This window comes from Phytophthora sojae (genome assembly GCF_000149755.1).
Source record: "Phytophthora sojae unplaced genomic scaffold PHYSOscaffold_8, whole genome shotgun sequence".
Lineage (NCBI taxonomy): Eukaryota > Oomycota > Peronosporomycetes > Peronosporales > Peronosporaceae > Phytophthora > Phytophthora sojae.
Window position 1 is genome coordinate 2,147,114 of NW_009258122.1, and position 20,369 is coordinate 2,167,482.

The following is a 20,369-nucleotide window of genomic DNA, read 5'->3' on the forward strand; positions in this document are numbered from 1 at the left end:
GGTTTCACTCACTTTGGCGGCACCCTGTCTCCCCAACGGTTGGTCAGGACCTATCTTCAAGGTTCTCCTCTCAAACGCAAAAACTCCAACGGGCAATGCGCGGTCACATCGCCATTTCGCAGATCGTCAACATGGCGGAGAGCGCGACTTCAGACGGCAAGCAAGCGACGGCGCCAGCTCAAGGCACGGCGCCCCCCGGCAGCACGCCACCTCCGTAATCAAATCAAATCACATTCACGTTTTCCGTCTCCAATATTCACACATTCCGTCGAGTATCACAGTGTCACTCTGGTTTCCCCCTGAGTATCACATGTAACTCTGGGTCAGTGTCACCCCAGAGTTCTAGACTCCTGGGTGACCATCTCCAGCCTGCATGGCCTGGAAACGGGCTCATGCTCTTGCGCCTTGATTGAATTCGTAGAGCAGGGCACCACAGTTGAGCTTCGACACAGGCAGCCACTCAGTCTCGTCATACCCCTTCCACTTCACAAGGTACTCACGAATTCGTCTCGCTGTCCGAGTTCGTTTAGTCCATCGCAAATCCAGGATTCGCTCCACTTCATACTCGTCGTTCGCAGCGTCGGGCTCCCAGCTATCTTCAGGCAACAGAGCCGCATCAAAGTCATCATCCTCATCCACGTCGATCTCCACAGTGGGCCGCTTCGGGAATAGTGGTCTGGGTTTCAAACGGCTCACGTGTACCCAGGGATTCACGCGATATCCTGTGTTTTCGACCCTGAGTTTCACGCGGAAGTTGTCATGGATTTCCTGAATTCTGAAGGGGCCATGCCACATGTGAGCCAGTTTACAGCTCAGCCCGGGCTGCACTTTGGGTATATACAGCCACACAGCATCACCGACTGCGAATCCTGCCTTCAGTCGTTCGGACAGCTCTCTCCACTTCCTGGTTTGTTCGGCAGAGCGCGCGCGCTTGGCCTTCTTCTGAAGATCCTCAGCGCCAGCTTGTGCATAACTATAGCCACGCTGTAGCTTCCTGCGTCACTCGTACGCAGTGCGCTCCTGAATACTCGAGGGCCTGGGTCCTAACATTGCAGACACCGTGCCGTGTGCGTCCCAGCCGTGCACCAGAAAAAACGGAGTGTCCAGGCGAGTGGCATCGAACGATGTATTCAGGGCAAACATCAGGCGCTCAGCATGGTCGTCCTAGTCACTCTGGTCCGCCTCAGCAATGTACGCTCGAATGCTGCGCACGACAGTCTGCACCGACCGTTCCTGTTGTCCGTTCGCCTGGGGGCGATACGCCAGAGTGGCTCGCTGCTTGCTACCCAAAAGTTCACGGAAGCGCGTGAACACCTCACTCATGAACCTTGGGTCTTGGTCGTGCCTCAGCATCGAGCTCGCGCCGAATCTCCTGAAGACCTGCTCTTCGTACACTTCAGCGACATCTTGCGCCGTGGTGGAACTCATGGGTTTACACATGACGAATCCTGAGAACGCATCCTGAAAAAGCAGCAGGAACGTGTTCCCACGGTCCGACTTAGGCAAGTGTGTCGCGAAATCCATAGACACAACTTCAAAAGGGCGCTTCGGTTCGATGTTCCCAGGGGAAGGCCCTGGATTCTGAGGGCACCCCTTGCCGCTGGCGCAATCCACACACTCTTTGACGAAAACTTCCACATCAGCGTACATGCCGTGCCAGTAGAACTCAGAGCGCAGCATCTCGTACGTCCTCGTGATCCCCTGGTGCCCACCCTGAAAATCTTCGTGAGCGTAATGCAGGATATCCGGTCGCAGAGCTTTCGGCACCACGAGTCTGAGTTCGTCAACCATGTCTCGGGGTCGAGCTGTGGTAGACCGACTCAAGCGGTACAGGACTTCTCTGGAATCCAACACGAAATCATCAGCGACCTTCGCGAGTTTCCTGGCTTGAGCGTGCGACAGCTTCGTCGTGTCTCCTTTCAGGAAATCCTTGAGTTGCAGCAGGTGATCATCTTTGTCCTGGTGCACTTTGATGCGTCGCCAGCGTTCCGCCTGGTACTCCAGAGGTCCCATGGGTTCGCTTTGGGCTTCGATCTCCTGAGTTCGCGCCCGAGTCATTACTGCAAACACTTTGGCCGCCACAGGCAACGGAGCGCACTCAGGTCCAGGGATACCCAGAGTTTCGACACCCTGAGAATCACTCCCCTGAATTCCAACGTTCAATAACACCTTCGGTCTTACCAACTTCTCGTGAATCTTGGACACCAACTGCAGATGTGTTCGTTCGTCAGCATCCTCCACCTTCCAGGATTCACCAAGCGCGAGGGTCTTAGACGTCAGGTAGTTAGTGGCCTGGTTAAACTCTCGCTTGACATGCACCAGCCGCACAGACTTGAACTTCGTCTTCAGCACTTCATACTCGGCCAGCTTCCTCTGGAGATTTGGCTGATTGCAGTTGATGAGACCCTGGGCTTGCTGGATGGCAATCCTGGAGTTCCCAACCACAACGATGTCCTGAATTCCACGCTCAATCGCCAGAGTGAGGCCCTTCAGAAGTCCATGATACTCAGCGTCATTCACACTCACGTCCTCCAGGATGAATCCCTGGGCATCCAGGATTTCCCAACCAGGGACATGCCACAGAATGCAGCCACAGCTCCCTTGTCGCGTGGATGTCTTAGCTGCGCCATCGAAACTCAGAATACACCCCTCATAGTCCGCTTCCAGCATTTCCATACTGATGGGCACTGGAGGTTTAACGAGCCCCTTGGCTGGGATCAGGTTTTCAGCGATCTCATCCAAGTGTTCTCTGGGGGTAATACCCGCACCTAGAATTGCAGCCAAGCCGTCTTCATCCGTTGAACTCTGCGTATCTCCAGGTTCCAGTGGGACAACTTCAGACTCGACTTCACCGTTCGACCGTCTGCCGACTGCGAGGTCAGCAACCACTTCAACACAGAATATCGCGTGTAGACGACGATCTTACGGCTGCCTTCAACCAAAGTGCGAAACACCTCCAGAACCCTCAGGATAGCAATCACCTCCTTTTCCGCAATGTGATACCACAGCTCAGCGTCATTCAGGACGCGACCTGTGAATCGAACCGGGTGCACAATCCCGTCGTACTCCTGACCCAACACAGCGGATGCTGCCCACGGGTTCGCGTGGGGAATAATCATGAAGGGCCTTGAACGATCAGGATGTCTGAGTAACGGAGTCGAAACAATCTTGTGCTTCAGGATTTCAAAGGCTTCCTGGGCTCTCGACAGGTCTCTCCTGGATTTCACTTGTTCCTCAGTCAGCTCGTACAGGACGGCCGCGATCACGGGTAGATCTTCAATGAACTTGTTGTAGTACTTCAGACACCCCATGAAACTCTGGACGCCTTTCAGTGTCGTCGGGAACGGCAAGTCTTGGACCCCCTTCGCGATTTTAGGGGTCGCTCGGATGCCCTCAGCACTAATCTCGTGAGAGAGGTACGGAATGGACAACTTCCCGAATTCGCTCTTGGGAAGACTCACAGAGATATTCCAGTATCGTAGTCGGAAGAGCAGCGCGTTCAGATCCTGGCACAGCTGCTCCCAAGTAGGCGCACCGTGGGCGATGTCGTCGATATACGAGCTTCGACCCAGGACAGGGCCCATCTGAGAGGGAGCCGGGATGAAAAACAGTCATCTCATCCGTCAACACTGAAAGTCGCGGTGCATTTTCACCTGAAACTCTGGGTTCCCCAGAGTTCAACCCCAAAAAGTCCAAGACATCTTGGTCGACCTCAGTTTATTCCTCAGGGGAAAGCCGCAGAAATCCCCACAGAGAGTTATTGAGAACTGCCTGGTAGATCAGCGGCGCGTTCTTGAGGCCAAACGGCATCCTGTCCCACTGGTAGTGCCCAAAGGGACAGACGAACGCAGAAATCAACTTGGCTCTCTCGGTCATCTTGATAGCCCAGAAACCACTCGCCATGTCCAAGCTCATAAACCACATCGCCGACTCAAAGCCTATCAAAAGATCATCAATAAGCGGCAGCGGATAGTGTGAGAGCTTGATGAAGCCATTCACCACTCGATAGTCGATGTACATCCGGATGTTGACGCCATTCTTCTTGAGGACGATCAGGATTGGAGATGCCCAGGGGGACGTAGAAGTCTCGATCAGCCCGTTCTCCAGAAGCTTCTTCGGAAGTTCATACACCTTAGTCCACAGGTGTGGTGCAATGGACCTTGGACGCTGGGCAACAGGTTTAGCGTCGCCTACATCCAGGTCACAAACCACTCCACGGGCAGGTGGGGGAGCTGCATTGCCGTCTCCCAAGAAGAGCTTCCGATGATATTCCAGAATTCGCCTCACTTGGTCTTCCATCTCGGGCGTCGTTTTCCCAGGGACTCCAACATCTGCCTCCTCCATCTTGCACTCAGGGGTCAAGTCACGCATCTCAGGAAGCATAACCAACTGGTCACGCAACTGAGAGAGCAACTCACTTCCTTCACGTATGTAGACCGCAGGCTCGTAGTCGAGGTCCTCTGTCGAAAGCCGCATGCAGCGCTCATATTCCTGCTTCAGCTTCTCCAACGGAGTTCCCGGCATCTCTGAGATCGGGATATCCCAGTAATCTTCAACAGGACCCTGAGAATCGTCGTCATCCACATCGAATCCCAAAGAATCACCTTCGTCGCACCACTGACCCTGAGAATCACTGCCAACTTCAACCTGTAAACTCAGGGTTTCAGCGGCCGTATCATCTTCAGGACTCATGCCCTCTGGGGTTCCGACAGTCTGCGAGGCAACATCGGTCACCGCCTCCTTCAGAACGTCACCCAAGTCACTCGTATCAACAACATCTCGGAGTTTAGGAGGGTCTTCAGGAGGCACTCCTTCAGTCTGAGTTGCAGCGTCTTCAGCGAAGCGCACGCGACGAGGCTTCGGTTTCCTGAGAATCGAGGGAAGCAGTGCCATGTCGGGGCCCTTTGCCGGTCGCGGCAGAATCTTCGTAGGCCACTGATACTCTGGGGTCTCGACACAGGATGGCTCAAGCGCAGCCAGGTGTTCCGCCCGAAGTCTGCCCTCACGCGACTGAACACTCTCCAGAATAAGCGTCTGCCACTCCCGATACGCAAACGAACCAGGGCGCACAAAGCGTCCGGCACGTGGGAAGAAGCCGTACTCCACAATTCGGGCGACTGGCGACCTATTGTGAATCCAGACGTCCTTGTCCGAGATGTTGACCACCTTCACGGCGACCGGCCAGGATCTCGCAGCTTAAATCAGGTGCGTTACCCAGCGGTCACCTCGTCCTGCCCACACAACCTCATGATGTGGGTTCGTCGGTCCATACGAGATCTTCACCACCTTGGATTCCCCAGGGGCCAGGTACCAACTACCTGTGGTTTCCACGGGCATGTCGACACCCAGGCGATCCTCTGGAGTCCATCCACACATCATGATCGCCTCTTCATCCGGAAGCGTCACGAGACCTTCGCGAACACTGATCCTCACTCCAGCTGCAAAAATGAAACTCATATCCAGAAGAACTTCGATCCCTTCGCCGATGTTAGCAATCCAGACATCCAGGAGATATATCACCCTCGAACCGAGAGTAATCTTCACCTGAGCACTGGCACCGATGTACGTCGGAACGCCTCCTATGCCAGACACCTTGGTTTGCTTGTGCGACTTGAGTGTGAGTCCGAGCTTACGCGCTAAGTCGAAGCTAACAATATTCACAGTCGCACCGGTATCCAGGAGGACTCTCGTCCGGCAGTCGTTCACAGCACCATGCACCATCGCCACATCACGTTTCTTTGGGTCAGGATCATTGTTTTCCCACCATCCGTAGCGCTCTCCAGGGTTCAGCTTGTACTCCACAATTTCTTCAGAGTTCACCGACCCAGAGTTCGCTTATTCAGGATGATGATTTTCAGGGGAAGTCATGAAATCCTGAGTCAAAGTAGTAATGCATTGTTGGTTATCTTGGGCTCATGTTCTCAGCTCCGGGCCAACATACACTAGAACACATAACTCTGGGGCCTTCTTCAGCCCGGCGCGTACTGGGTCCCCACCCTGCGGGCTTATTGGTTTGACGGCCTCCCAGAGTTCGCTTCGCCACCCAGGAGTTTATCCAGGATTTGGCTCGGCATGTCCTTCAGTGCACCTTGGCGGGCGAGTTTCTTCACAGCTTCCAGTGTCTTCCAGTCTTCACACGATTTCCCGAGATGCAGTTTGCCACAGTTCTCGCACGGTTGCGCGCGACACAAGTGAGTCGGATGACCCACTTCCAGGCAGCGATCACACTTCATGCCTTTCCAGCCGTTTTCCTCTGGGTGCCCCCACTTGCCGCACTTCTCGCAGAACTTGTCCCAATTCGGGTTTTCGCGGCGAGGGGAACGGAATCCAGAGTTCGCGTTCGGTCCTGGTTGGGCGTTCGGTGGACGCCATCCCATGTTATCCATCACGCGATAGACCTCGTTCGTCAGCGTCTGAGTCCACTCGGCACCCTTCATACTCGCCAGACTCCCAGCGCTAGGTGTAGAAGCTTCTTCTCCAGAGATCTCACGAGTTGACCCTGAATTCGCGCTCGCACTTCGGGCTGCAACTCTGGGTTCGTCCGTGATTTCCTGGAAACGCGCGTGAATTTCAGGGTCTTCGTCTGACTCAGAGTCAGAGACATCGCCCACGCACGTCCTTGTCGCTTCGGCTTGAAACGTCCCTGAGGAATGTTGTCGGCACGAAAGTCACGAACTCTGGGTGGCGGAGCATCATGGTCGCTGCGGCTCCAGACATCTTCGTCCTGTTCCAGAGCGTACTCTAGATCAGCGATACTCCTGAATCTCTGGCCCTGCAGCGACGTCTTGAGGCGCGTGTCCCTGAGTTTCGTGATGAACCTCCGGATATGTTTCTCCAGGCGCTTAGAAGACTTGCGAAAGTCAATGTCAGCCTTCCCAGCGGCGGAATTCAGACGATAAAAGAAATCCAGGGCGCTCTCTGAGTTCTTCATCTCCATCGTGAAGTAACGTTCAGAGTACGACGAGCGCGCTTAGCAGTACTTCTTCCTGAATGCAGACGCCAACTCCTTCCAGTCACGCTGAGTGTGTTTGGGCAACTGGTTGAACCAGTCACGCGCAGCTCCCGAGAGTTTCAACTTGAGTTCCTGAATTCGCTTTTTCGTAGACCAACCTCCCTGAGCCGCCATGTTTGCAAAACGCTCCCACCAATGCACGCGTTCCCTGAGTGACGCCTTAGTATCGAACTCACCCAGAGTATTCGAGTTGATGTACGGTCTGAACGTCAGGAGCGTAGTGCCAGCTTGAGCCGTAGAAGCCGTCGTCAGGTTAACCCCAGGGTTCCCGTCCGAACTATTATCCGAACTCTCAGAGGACGAGTCATCATCGCTGGAATCGGAGCTTGGGTCTGAGTCCGAGGGTGGATTGACATCCTGACGCTTCTTCTTCTTCTGCTGGTGTTTCTTGGATGCCGAGCGCTTGGAGTCTGCTTTAGAGTCCTGCGAGGCCTTAGAGGTCGCTGTTCTCCTGGGATCCGACGTCTTCCCCAGAGACACAGGCCCGAGCTTGACATCCTGCGTCACCTTGGTCTCCGTAGCGCCACGTCCCCGCTTGACGCGCGCGATTCTGCCGGAAGTGTCTGCGGGAGTCTGCACGAGGGTCGCTCTCAGCTGGGAGGCGGCGACTTCGGACGTGTTCTTCGGATCAGCTGTCTCCCGTCTCTGGCCAGTGACACTTGCGTTTCCGTTGATTACGCCACTGGATTCTTGGGGTCGGGTTGCAACTCCAGGGTTCTGAGCCACTGACGACCCCACATTTGTTGCCAAATCAGGGGCGACGGTTGCGCGACGCGCTTGAACTTGGGCCAATGTTGCACGAAGATTGCGCACTTGGCCGGCGTGGAAGCGCTGGATATTCTCGGAAGACTCCCGCTCTCGCTCTTTCTCCGCCTCAAGTTCTCGGACCTTCTGCTCCATAGTTGACATTTGTTCCTTCCAAGCGGCGTAGGTCTCGGAAACCCAGCGCGCGCGCTCCGAGTCGGCTTCGGCTTCGTGCTATTGCCAGCGCTCGGCGTAGGCGGCATCCAGGTGCTCACGCTCAAGACGTACAGCTTCATTTGGGCGGGCCCAGACCTCGCGGACACGGACGAAACTGACCCAAGATTCCTGGATCCACTCGAGCGGCTCGACGCAGATGATTTTCTGGATTTCGTCGAGCGTCGAGAGCGCACCTCGCTCTTAGAGCTCTGGTGTTGACTCCGCTTATCGGCACTGACATCCCTTGGACCACCAAATCCAGCAATCGGGGCAGAAACCCTGAGTTTCGGCTCGGAAGTCGTGGCTGAAATCTTGGGGAGACCGGCCTTCCTGGGTGCGATCTCTGGGTCAGAGTGCACCGACGATGCCATCTCAACGTCATCTTGGTCGACTGACACAATACGCGACGGGATGACTGTCCGGGTGACCTGAAATCCAAGATCACCGGCAGCTGCAAAGCCACCGGCACTCTGGGCCACAAGCGCTAGAGCTCCAACTCGTTGTCCAAGCGACATCATCGACGAAGACGAAAAACTACCATAAGACGTTTGAACGCCCGAGGCAGTACTCTCATCCGAAGCGCGCGAGGTACCGATGACACTTGGCACCGCGCCTGGGGTAGCGTTCTTGGCTTCCGCCTCCAGAGCATCACGTCCATTGGACGTGGAATTCAGGGGAGTGGAATTCTGAAGCGAGGCACCAGTCGAAAACTTGTACGCTGGAAGAGAGGACAGCGATGGTGTAGACAGCGCGGATGGCGTTGACGGAACTTGTGGCCGAGGCGGTCCATGCTGAGTACGCTTGGATCGTGGCTCACCATCACTCGACCCTCGTGGGCTCCGTGAAATCCTGAGACCAGTGACTCTGAATCTCAGGACGAACTGTCGGCCCAGTAGATCCGCATCGTAGTCCGTCATCAATAGATCACCGTCTCCATCTTCCTTGTGGTAGTCCAGTCTTGGTGCTTGCTCTTGGGCGCTTGGTGCGGCGTGATCTTCGGAGTGTACCTTGAAAGGCACACCAGCTATCACCAATCGCCACTCGACCAGTTCCACAGCGATGAAATTCTGGGTTTCCTCCATGACAGAGCGCACCAGACTTTCTGGAATCCTGGAAGCACGCGTCGAAGACCAGCCAGGGATCAAATTGACAAACTCAAATCCGGCTTCGAAGAACAGAGTCTGCAGAATGGCGACGCAATCGCGGGTGGTCATGATACTCTGGGGAATCGTAGTCGCCATGAGGTCCTGAGCAGTTCCGACGCCCCACCGGGCGAGGTGAAACTCAGAGATCCAGGCTTCGTCTTGATTCTCCAGAGACAAACGCCACTTGAGGTAGTCTCCCGTTGCATACGCGGCCGCGAAGTATGAGTTGGCATCCAGTTTTGGAGCCGGCCACTCATAAACGACACTTGGCGGCGTCACCTTACCAGGATTCACCTCTTCCCAGCGTCGAACTTCACGTCGAACGTACAGCACCATGCTCTCGGCGTCCAACGCTGCTGCTCCCGATTCCGGAGCAGGCGCAGCAACTTCCCGGTTGTCGCTTTCAGGCGTCTTCCTGGGTGCCGCTTGCAAACTTGGCGCTGAAACTCTGGGTTCAGGTGGTGCGAACCCAGAATTCACCTTGGAACTCTGAGTCTTCACCTCCTCCTTCGCTCGCACGGGCTCCGACTTCACTTCCACAACAGACTCGTCCGAAGATGAGACCAAGTCAATCACCTCCGGCGGCTCAACCGCATTGGCGCCTCCCTCAGACGCCTGAGCACCACCCTCGCGGGTGTGCTCCTCTGGGACTTCAGGAATCCGCGACCCAGAATTCACCTCTGTCGAACCTTGGAACCCAGGGGAAACTTCTTCCTCCTGAGTTTGCGATCCAGCAGCAGGCTGACCTTGAACTGCAGACGCCTCGATGTCCCCACCTTGCACTGCCTCGCTCTCGCGAGTAGCCTTCTTCGCCTTCCGAGCGTCGCGGACGACTGTTTCCAGGTCCTTGTGCTCCTCCGGCTCTGTACCTTGAACACGACGCGACTGACGTGACGCCTCACCGCGTCCTCGTCACCACGTCCACTCTTCTTCGCCCCTCGTCCTCCCGGCATCTTGGTAGCTTGAAGTTGACGGGCACTCAACACTTCTTCAACACTTGATTCCGATGAAATCCTCGACAATCGAATCCGGGCACGCGCACCGGCTGAGGCGAGGCCGATGAAACCTTTGTCGCCCAGGGGAGGGGGGGGTCGTATAGCGCAGCCCAAGACTGTTCCCCAGGGGTAGACCCAGAGAATCGACTTGAGAGTCAACAGCAAGAAGATAGACTCAGAGATTCGCAGCCGCAAAGCTTTAAACCCTGAGAATCACACTCCTTGGTTGGCGTGGGTACCTTGTGTAATCCCTGTCCGCTCGTTTGTCTTCGACGGAACGGCACTCCACCGGTTGAAAATGTAGCCTCGAAGAAGTGCGGGAGCGCACGTCTACTTCAGAACGCACCTCCACACCAAAAGGCAAACCCAGAGAATCAGATCCCCTGAAACCCAGAATATCACGAATTCAGGGTCCAGGATTTCAGTCAACTCTGGGACTTGGAACTCAGAAGACATCTTACCCAAATGCCCTCCTAGCTCGATAAAACCAACAAATACAGAGTATACAAACACTACAACTAGCCGTCACTTATTCTTTTGGACCCTTGGACGGTGGGTCACACACACACTAGGCTCACTCGAGTCTGAAATTCGGGACCTAGCTCCCCTGAGACTCACACAAACGCGCACCACCTCCAATAAAGGAGGAAAATACAATCACTATCAGCTACCTTTCCCTTCACACAAGCAGTCAATACAAAATCCTGGAGGCGACTACCTAGCACCCCAGAATACCCTCTGGAATAATATGAAATGGGCTACCACGAGCACAGCAAGTGACCCAATTAGGATATGGAATAGATGGATCACCCCAGGAAGCTCAAGGCAGTCGCTGGTCACCACCTAACTGGACTTGAGTTTGATGGAGCCCACACAGACGGCTGTCCTTCGCCGTTGATGTGCCCTTAGCGTCCCGCGGTCGTAGTCTCGGGTCCTCCGGATTTCCGTCGGCAGGCTTGGCCGAAGTCACTTGCGCAGTACAGGGTAAAAGGAACTCTGTTTGGCTTTTATCAGCTACTTCTCTCTCTTTCTCTCTCTCTTCTTCGGGCAAATATCTTCTGTTTACTATGCTTGGGGTCAAATGTCTTGTCTTGAGTATACCTTGGGTTCAGCGGTCCAAACTTGCGATCGGCTTGCGAATCCATTGTCGCACGGCGTCGGAAGTGCCAATTGTGGGTCCTTAGACTTGGTTTAGTATGGTGCAAGACTCCCTCTCGACTCCTCGAAAGTATCCAGTCTGCGCATCCACAACGGTTTTTCAAGGTCACGCATCACTTTGATTGCAGACTGACCGCGAACTGACTCGAATCCCTGAAAATCAGGTGACGCTCAGGGTCATCTTCTGAAATCCTGGGAATTCTGAGGGATCTTGGGGAACTGTGGGGATTCTTGGGTGTTGGCTCGGGAAACACTTAAGTTCAGTATAGAGAGTCTGGATTTATGGTCCAAACCCAGAGAATCATCCTTGGAACTCTGGGTCACCTGCACTCAGGGAGGTGAACTCTGGGTCATCGTGCGGCACTCTAGGTTTCCGTGCGGCACTCTGGGTAACAAGTCTGCTGCAGTGCAGACTCGTGTGTATCTCCTCAAAGCCACACTTTTAGTGGGTTTAGCGGCCTCCTGCGCATGATCATGGTAGTAGTGGGTTGATTCTCAGGGTAATTTGATCCTCTGGGGCACTCTGAGCCACAGCAAGATGAGGTGTACTCTGGGATACATTCTCCAGAGACACTTTCCGCCAGACTTTAGGCACTCATCGTAAGGGAAAGTCCGCGGCTGGACTGAGTGTTCTCTGAAATTCTGGGCGTGCACTCCCAGGATTCACACTTCCAGCCAGTTGGGCCCATCTGCGGTCAGACGCTGGATTCATCCCGAGAAATCACTTCTCTCCCACAGTCGCCATCCATGTCACACGGGTACAGCCGCGCCGTATCCAAGTCATCCACCAGTCAGCATCCGATACAAACTCCAGGTCACAGAGGTGACGGCACATCGTCGGCAATTTTCTGGGGACCGCCTCGTGTCAGCTGACCCCGGCCGAGTTAGCTGTGATCGAGCAGCCGACGAAGGGTGTCTTCCGTGGCGTCGTCGTGGCATCCTGAGCCAGTTCACGCCCAAGAAGAATGGCCACGAGAACCAGACGCCCGGCTTTCCGGAGTACTCTCCGTACAAAGGTGAAGGTGGTCTGGAACGTCTCTACGCGCGCTGGCCTGCAGTTGAAGCCGACTACGCACGGATCGTGGCCGCAAACCTTGGGAGGAAATGTTCCGGAATCGGGTCATGGTCTTCTACTTCCACAGGCGCTCGGAACTTCCGGCCGGGTCGTTCAAGTGGATCGACGAGTATTTGCGCTACGTTCGAGACCACTCTGAGGTCTTCTGGTACATGCTCCACCGGTTCTCCATCAAGATCAAGGCGGCCAAGGGCGAGCCCGTTGATCCGCTCAGGTTTCTCCTGGCGAATACACTCTACGATAGGCGTCGTGAGCTGCCCGAGAACATCGATCGCGGCATGGAGGATCGTGTCAAGCGCTTCATCAAGAATGGAGTCCCTGCGTCTGTCTTCGAGGAGCCCGGCATCTGGGTTTACCCGGCCAAGATCTGCTACATGTACTTGACCGACCCGTCCACGTTGAACGCGCAAAGTGACCCATACAGCTTGGCCGAGCCGATCGAGATGGCAGAATGAGCGGAGCCTAGCCGGATTCAGTGGTCGTATTACTGCACGGACTCCGACCGGATGGCCCACGTCTCGCATGACCTTCGCCTCCGCGAGCTTTCGCCCGAGGAACGCGCGGCCAACCCTATCTCGCACACGGTGGAGTAGTTCGGCCGAAGTAGCGGGAGCCATGCACTTGAGTAGCGTAACCTCCACTAATTCAATTCCATCATCTTCGTCACTTTGTCGTTTCTTGCTCTTTGTGTCGTTCTCGTTGTCACTTATTCAGGGTCTCATCATCATCACCATACTGGATCCAAGTCAAAATATCATCATCGTCAAAACATCTCCAAATTCACTCGGCCAGACCAACGCGGCCTGGCATCTCACCCGCACCTCCTAACCTTGCTACCGGCCAGAGGCTCCTGCATCAGGCCAGCCTGGACCGGTCATTGCTTCACTTCAAATCACACTCCATTTCCACGAAATCACACGATCGACGATCTGGTCCGGTCAAGAATTCCCGCCCGGGGTTACACACTCGGGTGACCATCAACGGCCTGCATGGCCTGGAAACGATCCCGTGCTTTCGTGCCCTGATTGAACTCATAGAGCAACGCACCGCAATTGAGCTGCGACACCGGGAGCCATTCGGGCTCATCGTACCCCTTCCATTTCGCTTGGTACTCTCGAGCCCTTTTGGACGTACGAGTCCTCCTGGACCAACGCATGCCCAGGGTCTTCTCCACCTCGTACTCGTAGTTCTCATTGTCAACTTCCTAACTGTCCTCCGGGAGGAGTGCAGCGTCGAAATCATCGTCATCATCAACTTCGATCTGGGTGGATGGTCGTCGAGGGTAGAGTGCACGTGGCTTCAGCCGAGAAACATGCAGCCAAGGGTTGACTCGGTAACCCGTGTCATCGACCTTGAGTTTCACCCGGAAGTCATCATGCATCTCGGTGATCCTGAACGGGCCATGCCAGAGATGCGCCAACTTGCGACTCAGACCGGGTTGCACATTGGGAATATACAGCCAGACTGCATCTCCGACGTCGAAACCAGATTTCACTCGGTCAGACAATTTCTTCCACTTCCGTGTTTGCTCGGCCGAGCGCGCGCGCTTGGCCTTCCGCTGGAGATCTTCGGCGCATGCTTGGGCGTAACTGTAACCACGCTGGAGTTTCCGACGCCATTCGTAGGCAGTCCGCTCAGGGACCCGGGAGGCTTCGGGCCAAGCATGGCTGACAGTGTGCTTCTGGCATCTCAGCCGTGGACCAAGTCGAACGGGGTGTCTAGGCGAGTCGCGTCGAACGAAGTGTTCAGGGCGAACATCAGCCTTTCGGCGTGATCGTCCCAGTCACTTTGGTCAGACTCCGCGATGTACGCCCGGATACTCCGGACGACAGTCTGTCTGGACGGACCTTTCTCGTTGACCATTCGCCTGAGGTCGGTAGGCCAGGGTGGCACGCTGTCTACTCCCAAGGAGCTCCCGAAACCGAGTAAATACTTCGCTCATAAAACGGGGATCCTGGTCGTGACGTAATAGCGAGCTCGCACCGAACTGCCGGAACACTCTCTCCTCGTATGCCTCGGCGACTTCCTGCCCTTCCTGGGCGGTGGTGGAATCCATCGGCTTGCACATGACGTAGCCGGAGAATGCATCTTGGAAGAGAAGCAAGAAAGTGTTTCCACGCTCAGACTTGGGCAAGTGAGTGAGAAAACCCATCGAGACCACCTCGAATGGTTGTCTCGGCTCAATATTCCCGGGCGAAGGACTCGGGTTGGGCGGATGCCCCTTGCCACTCGCACAGTCCACGCACTCCTTGACGAATCTCTCCACGTCGGCGTACATACCGGGCCAGTAGAACTCTGCCCGGAGTTTTCGTGTGTCCGAGGGGTACCTTGATGTCCGCCCTGGAAGTCTTCATGAGCATAGTGGAGAATGTCCGGGCGGAGTGACTCGGGCACGACCAATCGCGGTTCATCAGACATGTCTCTTGGCCTATCCCGCGTAGCACGACTCAACCGGTACAACACGCCCCTGACGTCCACAGCGAACAGCTCAGCATGCTTCGACAACTTCCGAATCTGGTGTCGAGAGAAACTGCTCACGTCTCCGGCTAGGAACTTCTTCATCTCCGCAATCTGGGCGTCATTGTCTTGATGCACCTTGATCCGCCTCCGGCGTTCTGCCTGGAACTCGACTGGACCCATGGGCTCGGTCTGGTCAGACTCTTCTCGGGCCTGACTTCTGGTCACGGCAGCCATGACGCGCGCAGCAATCGGCAACGGCGCGGAATCGGGTCCTGGAAGTGACTCGGCCGGGATTCCTTCAACTGATGTCTCCTGGGCGGGGATTTCTTCGATCACTTCGCCCAGATTTTCTGACTTCTCCCGGATCCACGAGACTTGCTCAAGATGCTTAAACTCCTCGATGTCTTCGATCATCCAGGACTCTCCCGTCGCCAGCGTCTTGGACGTCAAGTAGTCAGCTGCTTGGTTGTACTCGCGCTTCAAGTGCACCAGCTTGACCGACTTGAACTTCTCGCCCAGACTTTGGTACTCGGCCAGACGTCGCTGCAAATTTGGTTGATTGCAGTTTATCAGTCCTTGCACCTGCTGAATGACAATTCAAGAGTCTCCGACGACGACCAAATCCTGGATGTTCTGGGCGGACGCCAACTCCATGCCCTTGAGCAGACCATGATACTCAGCGTCATTCACCGTAACATCTTTCAGAATGAAACCATGTGTGCTCAGGATCTTCCAGCCTGGGAGTCTCCAGATGATACATCTGCAGCTGTCCTGACGAGTTGACGTCTTGGCAGCTCCGTCGAAACTTAGGAAGTACCCGCCAAAATCCTCGCCCAGCATTTCGATGCTGATCACGGGCGGAGTCTTGACAATTCCTTTGGCCGGGATGAGATTCTCCGCGACCTCGTCCAGATGTTCGCGAGGTGTGATACCTGCGCCCAGAATGGCTGGCAGACCGTCCTCATCTCGCTTGATCTTGTGCACTTCCAGGTCCCAGTGAGAGAGCGTGACGCCCCAGCGGACACATCTTCCATCCGCCGTCTTGGACTTTAGCAGCCAACTCAGGACGGAATGTCGAGTGAAAACCTTGACCAGACATCCTTGGACGAGAGGTTGGAACACGTCCAGAACTCGCATCACGACCACCACCTCTTTCTTGGCGATGTGATACCGGAGCTCAGAGTCGTTCACACGCCCCGCGAACCTGACCGGGTGGATGACACCGTCGTATTCCTGGCCGAGAACTGCACAGGCGAACCACTGGTTGGCATGTGCACGAACGGCCTCGTGCGGTCTGGATGACGAAGCAGTGGGGTCGAGACAATCTCCTTCTTCAATATCTCGAACGCCTCCTTGGCTCGCGAGAGATCTCGGCCGGAACGAACTTGCTCATCCGTGAGTTCCGCTAAGAGACGAAACGACACTCCCACTGCCTCCGTGGCCATTGGGCACCCAGAAGCGGTAGCCCCCGCTCTTTTCATACCCAATGAAGACGCCTTTGTACTCTTGGCGTCCAGCTTCTGTCGCTGTGACTTCGGCAGCAGCACTTCAGCATCACAGCCAAACACGCGCAGCTTGTTCAACCCAGGGGCGTGACCCGTTAGCACCTCAATGGGTGTCTTGCCTGCGAGCACTCCTGACGGGCAGCGGTTTCGGATGTACGCTGCAGTCTTGACAGCGTCGCTCCAGAAGCGCTTATTCATACCAGCAGCCTGTAGCATGGCGCGTGCCATCTCAACGACAACTCGGTTACTGCGCTCAACTTTGCCGTTCTGCTGCGGGGCGTACGGCGTGCTGAACTCTTGTGCGATCACGTTCTCATTGCAGAACTCTGCAATTTCGCCGCCAACGTACTATGCAGCGTTGTCACTCTTCAGTACAGCAACAGGAGCCTCAGGAATCTCGACTTTGATATTAGCGATGCATTCTCGTAGAGCGCGGAGTTGGGTGGCCGAGCTCTTGTCTTTCACAGGGAACACTGCCGCCAAATGATACGGCTCAATCATCATGCTCACCATACCCGAGAAGCCGTCTCGCGACGTTGTCTCCATTGGCCCCACATAGTCGATTGTGATCAGCACTTGGCCACGTTTTAGGTCGCGCGGCTTCTTCGCTGGAAATGGACGACTGGCCAGCTTTCCAGCTACACACCCCTCACACGGTCGCAGCTGCTGGGCAGTCGTGGCTATACCACTGGCCTTCAGCAACGCCTTGAGGTCTCGCGCGTTTAGGTGTCCGAGCCTGGCGTGCCACATTGTCAAATCGTCCGATTCACCAGACGCGTAGTCGGCCTCCGCATTGGGCGTCGTTACGACATACAGCCCGATGCTGCGGCGTGTTGCAACGAGCTTTGCACGGCCGCTGTTGATCACACACCGCTTATGGTCGAATGTGGCCGTGAGACCGGCTGCCCCAACCTTGCTTAAGCTGACGAGATTGCGCTGCAGCCCTGGTACATACTGCACGCTGGATCGCGTGCAGAACCCTCCAGTAATCAGCGGCAGGTGAGCCTTTCCGCTGTGCGTTGCGGTCAGAGTCGTGCCGCTAGCAGTCGTGACAACGACACTACTGGCCATCTCGTGCAGGTTCGAAAGGAGACCACTCGTGCCCATCATGTGACTCGATGCTCCAGAGTCGATGATCCAATCAGCTCCGACCGCTTGCGTCGACACTTGAAACACAAAGCCCGTCTCGGCCTCGTCACCGCTGTCCTCGCTGGCAGCGGTGTTGCCAAAGGCGCCTCCAAATTGCTTCTTCGACTTGCACTCATTCTTGAAGTGACCGCGCTTCCCACAGTTGTAACACTTGCCCTTGTTTCCCGTGCGATGAGGCAGCGAACGCATTGCCGCTGCTGACAGTATGGCTTCCTCCATGCTTGCTCCGCTGAGCTTGTGTCAAGCGGCGTCTAGCCTCAGCCGCCGCCTTGATGAGGAGCTTCTCCATCGAGCCGCACGCTTCCAACGCACCAATGTAGCCATTCCAATCCGGACCGAGGCTCTGTAGGAAGTTGCTCTTCTTCTCTGCGTCGGATAGCGACACCGTGTAGCACTCCAACTCGGCCAGCAGCATGCCCCTGTCGGCGTCGATGTACAGGGGCATATACTGTCGCTTGAGAGCTCCAACGGTCGTGCCACACACATGACGGTGCATCTTCTGCAGCGCCTGCAGCATTTCCTGCGGGTGCGTGAGATCGGTGACCAACGTGGCTTGGTCGTCCGTCAGCGCCGACAGAATGATCGTCATGGCGAGCTTCTGCTGAAGCTCCAGTTGATGCAGCTGTCGCTCTCTCTGCTGTAACGGGTGATCAGCTTGGCCGGACTCCTCATTTGCCAGGTGCAGCGACGTCGGTGCAGGCTTCAGCACAGCGCCCCACACGTCCTTCACCTCCAGATACAGCTGGGGGTGCCGAGCCCAGACACGATAGCGGAGCCGTCGAACTTGCGAAGCTTGGTCGTGAAGGCGGTCGTGGTGTTGGAACTCATAACCTGTCGAGTAGGTAGGAAGCTTGAGAGCACTTGAGCGGAAGACGGTGAAAGGATAGTGAGTTCAACTGAGAGCTATGCAAAGCTGCCTCGTCGCCTACCTGCGCGCTGACTCCCCACTTTCAACCAATCAGAACATGACAGCAGGTCACACGCTAGCCGTGTGACTGCACCTACTTTTGTGTATGTACCTATGTAACTTCTACCTACTTATGTAAATGGGCCCTTTACATATGCTAGAGAGACTTCTCGCCCGAGTTTTTTTAGATTTAGAAAACCGAAACCGAGTTTCAAGATGAATGATTCAAACCGTCTAACCCACAAACATGTTAGGTAGATTTACTACACACTAACAAACCGTTTGTAAACGCTAGTGTTAGCTATACAGTGAGTATTTATGCGAACACTAATGTAAACACGAGGCACCCTGAATATTGGTTGATGCTGGTGTTCTTGTCCGCACGGGTGAGCTCGGAATTCTGCTAGCCGTTTAACCAGGGATCGCTCTGTGGGGAGAGTGTCGTAGCACCACCATCCAACGCCTTACCGACGCTTTAGCAATGTTTTTGCACAGTTTAATTTCCTGATTCACAGGTATGTACAGGTTTGGTGATATGATACTTTCCCATTATCGTCGGTATGCGGGGTTGAAGTAGAGCTCACCCTGAGCGCAATCGGCGTTAACCCCGAAAAAATCTTATTATCGTCAAGCAAATACATGTTACCTACGCTTACAGCAAGAATTCTTAAAACGGCGCGATAAGATAATCATAAAACCTGTATAACGTTTAGAAACGGATAAGTAGGTTCGGTCCTTACCAACTTATAAGTAGTGACACAAACCTACTTACGTTGCAACAAATCAGGGGTAATCTACTTGAATAGCTTAATTTCTCCAGATAACAATCAGAGAGTTCGTTTTACTCCCTACTGCGCAAGTCGTCGAGGAATCGGGTCCGCTGTCTTTATGGACAAGGGCAGTGCAGAGCTTCCCACACACATTCAAGTCCAGTTACGTGGGGATCAGTCTGCTCGGGCTGCTGAAGTGATCCACGTATTCCATTTCCCAGTTGGGCCCATTGCGTCGAGTAAGGGTGGTGTCCCATTTCATGTTAACGATTGATATCTTGGGTGGTTTGGTAGCAGTCGCCCCCGCGAATAGTTTGATTGACTGCGTTTAGGATCGGGTTGTATTTGGTCTGTATATTTCCCTCATCTGAGGGTGGTGCGCGTGTGAAAGTGCGTTCAAGGTTGACCAGTACCTTGATCGCAGATTAGTTGACTGGTGTATGACCCACCGCCCAAGGGTCTAAGAATAAGTGGCGGCTGTGTGTTTGTGTATAACTCTGCATTTGTATTGATTATCTGAAGGTGGTGTGTATTTCTGGGGTTCTAACTTGTGGTAGTAACCCTGATCCTTCGCCCACGCTTCAAGCTTCAGCCATTTCGAAGAAGTGCGCTCAGACAAGTGAACGTTGCGCTCAACAAACTCAAGGCTTTTAACCCCACAGACAACTTACCTGGTGATCGATCCAGGCTTCCCGAAGATAAACGACACCGATCGAGATTCACAAGGTGCCACGCCACCCTGGCTGCATTTTTCCCCAGAACCTGCGTTCAAGGAAATCTGCGTTCAGGGTTTACCTTCTCGAAAAGTATCTCGTATACCTTTTCTGGGTTACCGCTATACACCTGGGCGTAAAAGGTTCACCGACCTCGTCACAGCAGCGCTCCGGTGTCTCGGGTCGACGACGCGCACTCGAGGCCAGCAATCGAACTTACGCCTAGAGCGTAAAGTTAACTTTATCGCACGAGCTGCCCTGTTCGTGAAGAGGTAAGTTGGAAAGTGAGATGTATTTAGGCAGACAAACGAAACCAACTAGCTGGCTGCCTACTGGGGCACAAGGGGGCCCTTGTGCATGCCGTCCGCTACTTATTTGCTTGCTCATGGTCCTGCGCCCGCTTCTCTGCGGCGAGGGCCCTTGATGACGCTCTGTGATGCTTGGCCCGATGTCCTTCTCCAGTCACCGTCCTTCACAGCGTCGTAACCATGTAGACACGCAGCCAGCGGCCCCAATGATT

The 20,369-nt window shown here is 54.9% G+C and overlaps 3 protein-coding genes across 3 annotated transcripts; 1 reads left to right on the plus strand and 2 right to left on the minus strand.

Moving 5' to 3' along the window:
• Positions 1 to 6,970: 6,970 nt before the first annotated feature.
• On the minus strand, positions 6,971 to 10,070 carry PHYSODRAFT_337782 (hypothetical protein; the record flags this gene model as incomplete). The annotated part of the gene is made up of 3 exons (XM_009535466.1): positions 6,971 to 7,990; positions 8,032 to 9,978; positions 10,020 to 10,070. 3 exons carry the CDS (start codon positions 10,068 to 10,070, stop codon positions 6,971 to 6,973), a joined length of 3,018 nt encoding a protein of 1,005 aa, XP_009533761.1.
• Positions 10,071 to 12,374: 2,304 nt separating this feature from the next.
• Positions 12,375 to 12,800, plus strand: PHYSODRAFT_264726 (hypothetical protein; the record flags this gene model as incomplete). Its single annotated transcript, XM_009535467.1, has 1 exon — positions 12,375 to 12,800. The coding sequence occupies one exon, from the start codon at positions 12,375 to 12,377 to the stop codon at positions 12,798 to 12,800; it is 426 nt and encodes a 141-aa protein (XP_009533762.1).
• Positions 12,801 to 17,685: 4,885 nt separating this feature from the next.
• On the minus strand, positions 17,686 to 17,976 carry PHYSODRAFT_450688 (hypothetical protein; the record flags this gene model as incomplete). The annotated part of the gene is made up of 1 exon (XM_009535468.1): positions 17,686 to 17,976. A coding segment is annotated over one exon (291 nt), but the record flags the coding sequence as incomplete, so codon positions are not given.
• Between the last annotated feature and the right edge of the window lie 2,393 nt (positions 17,977 to 20,369).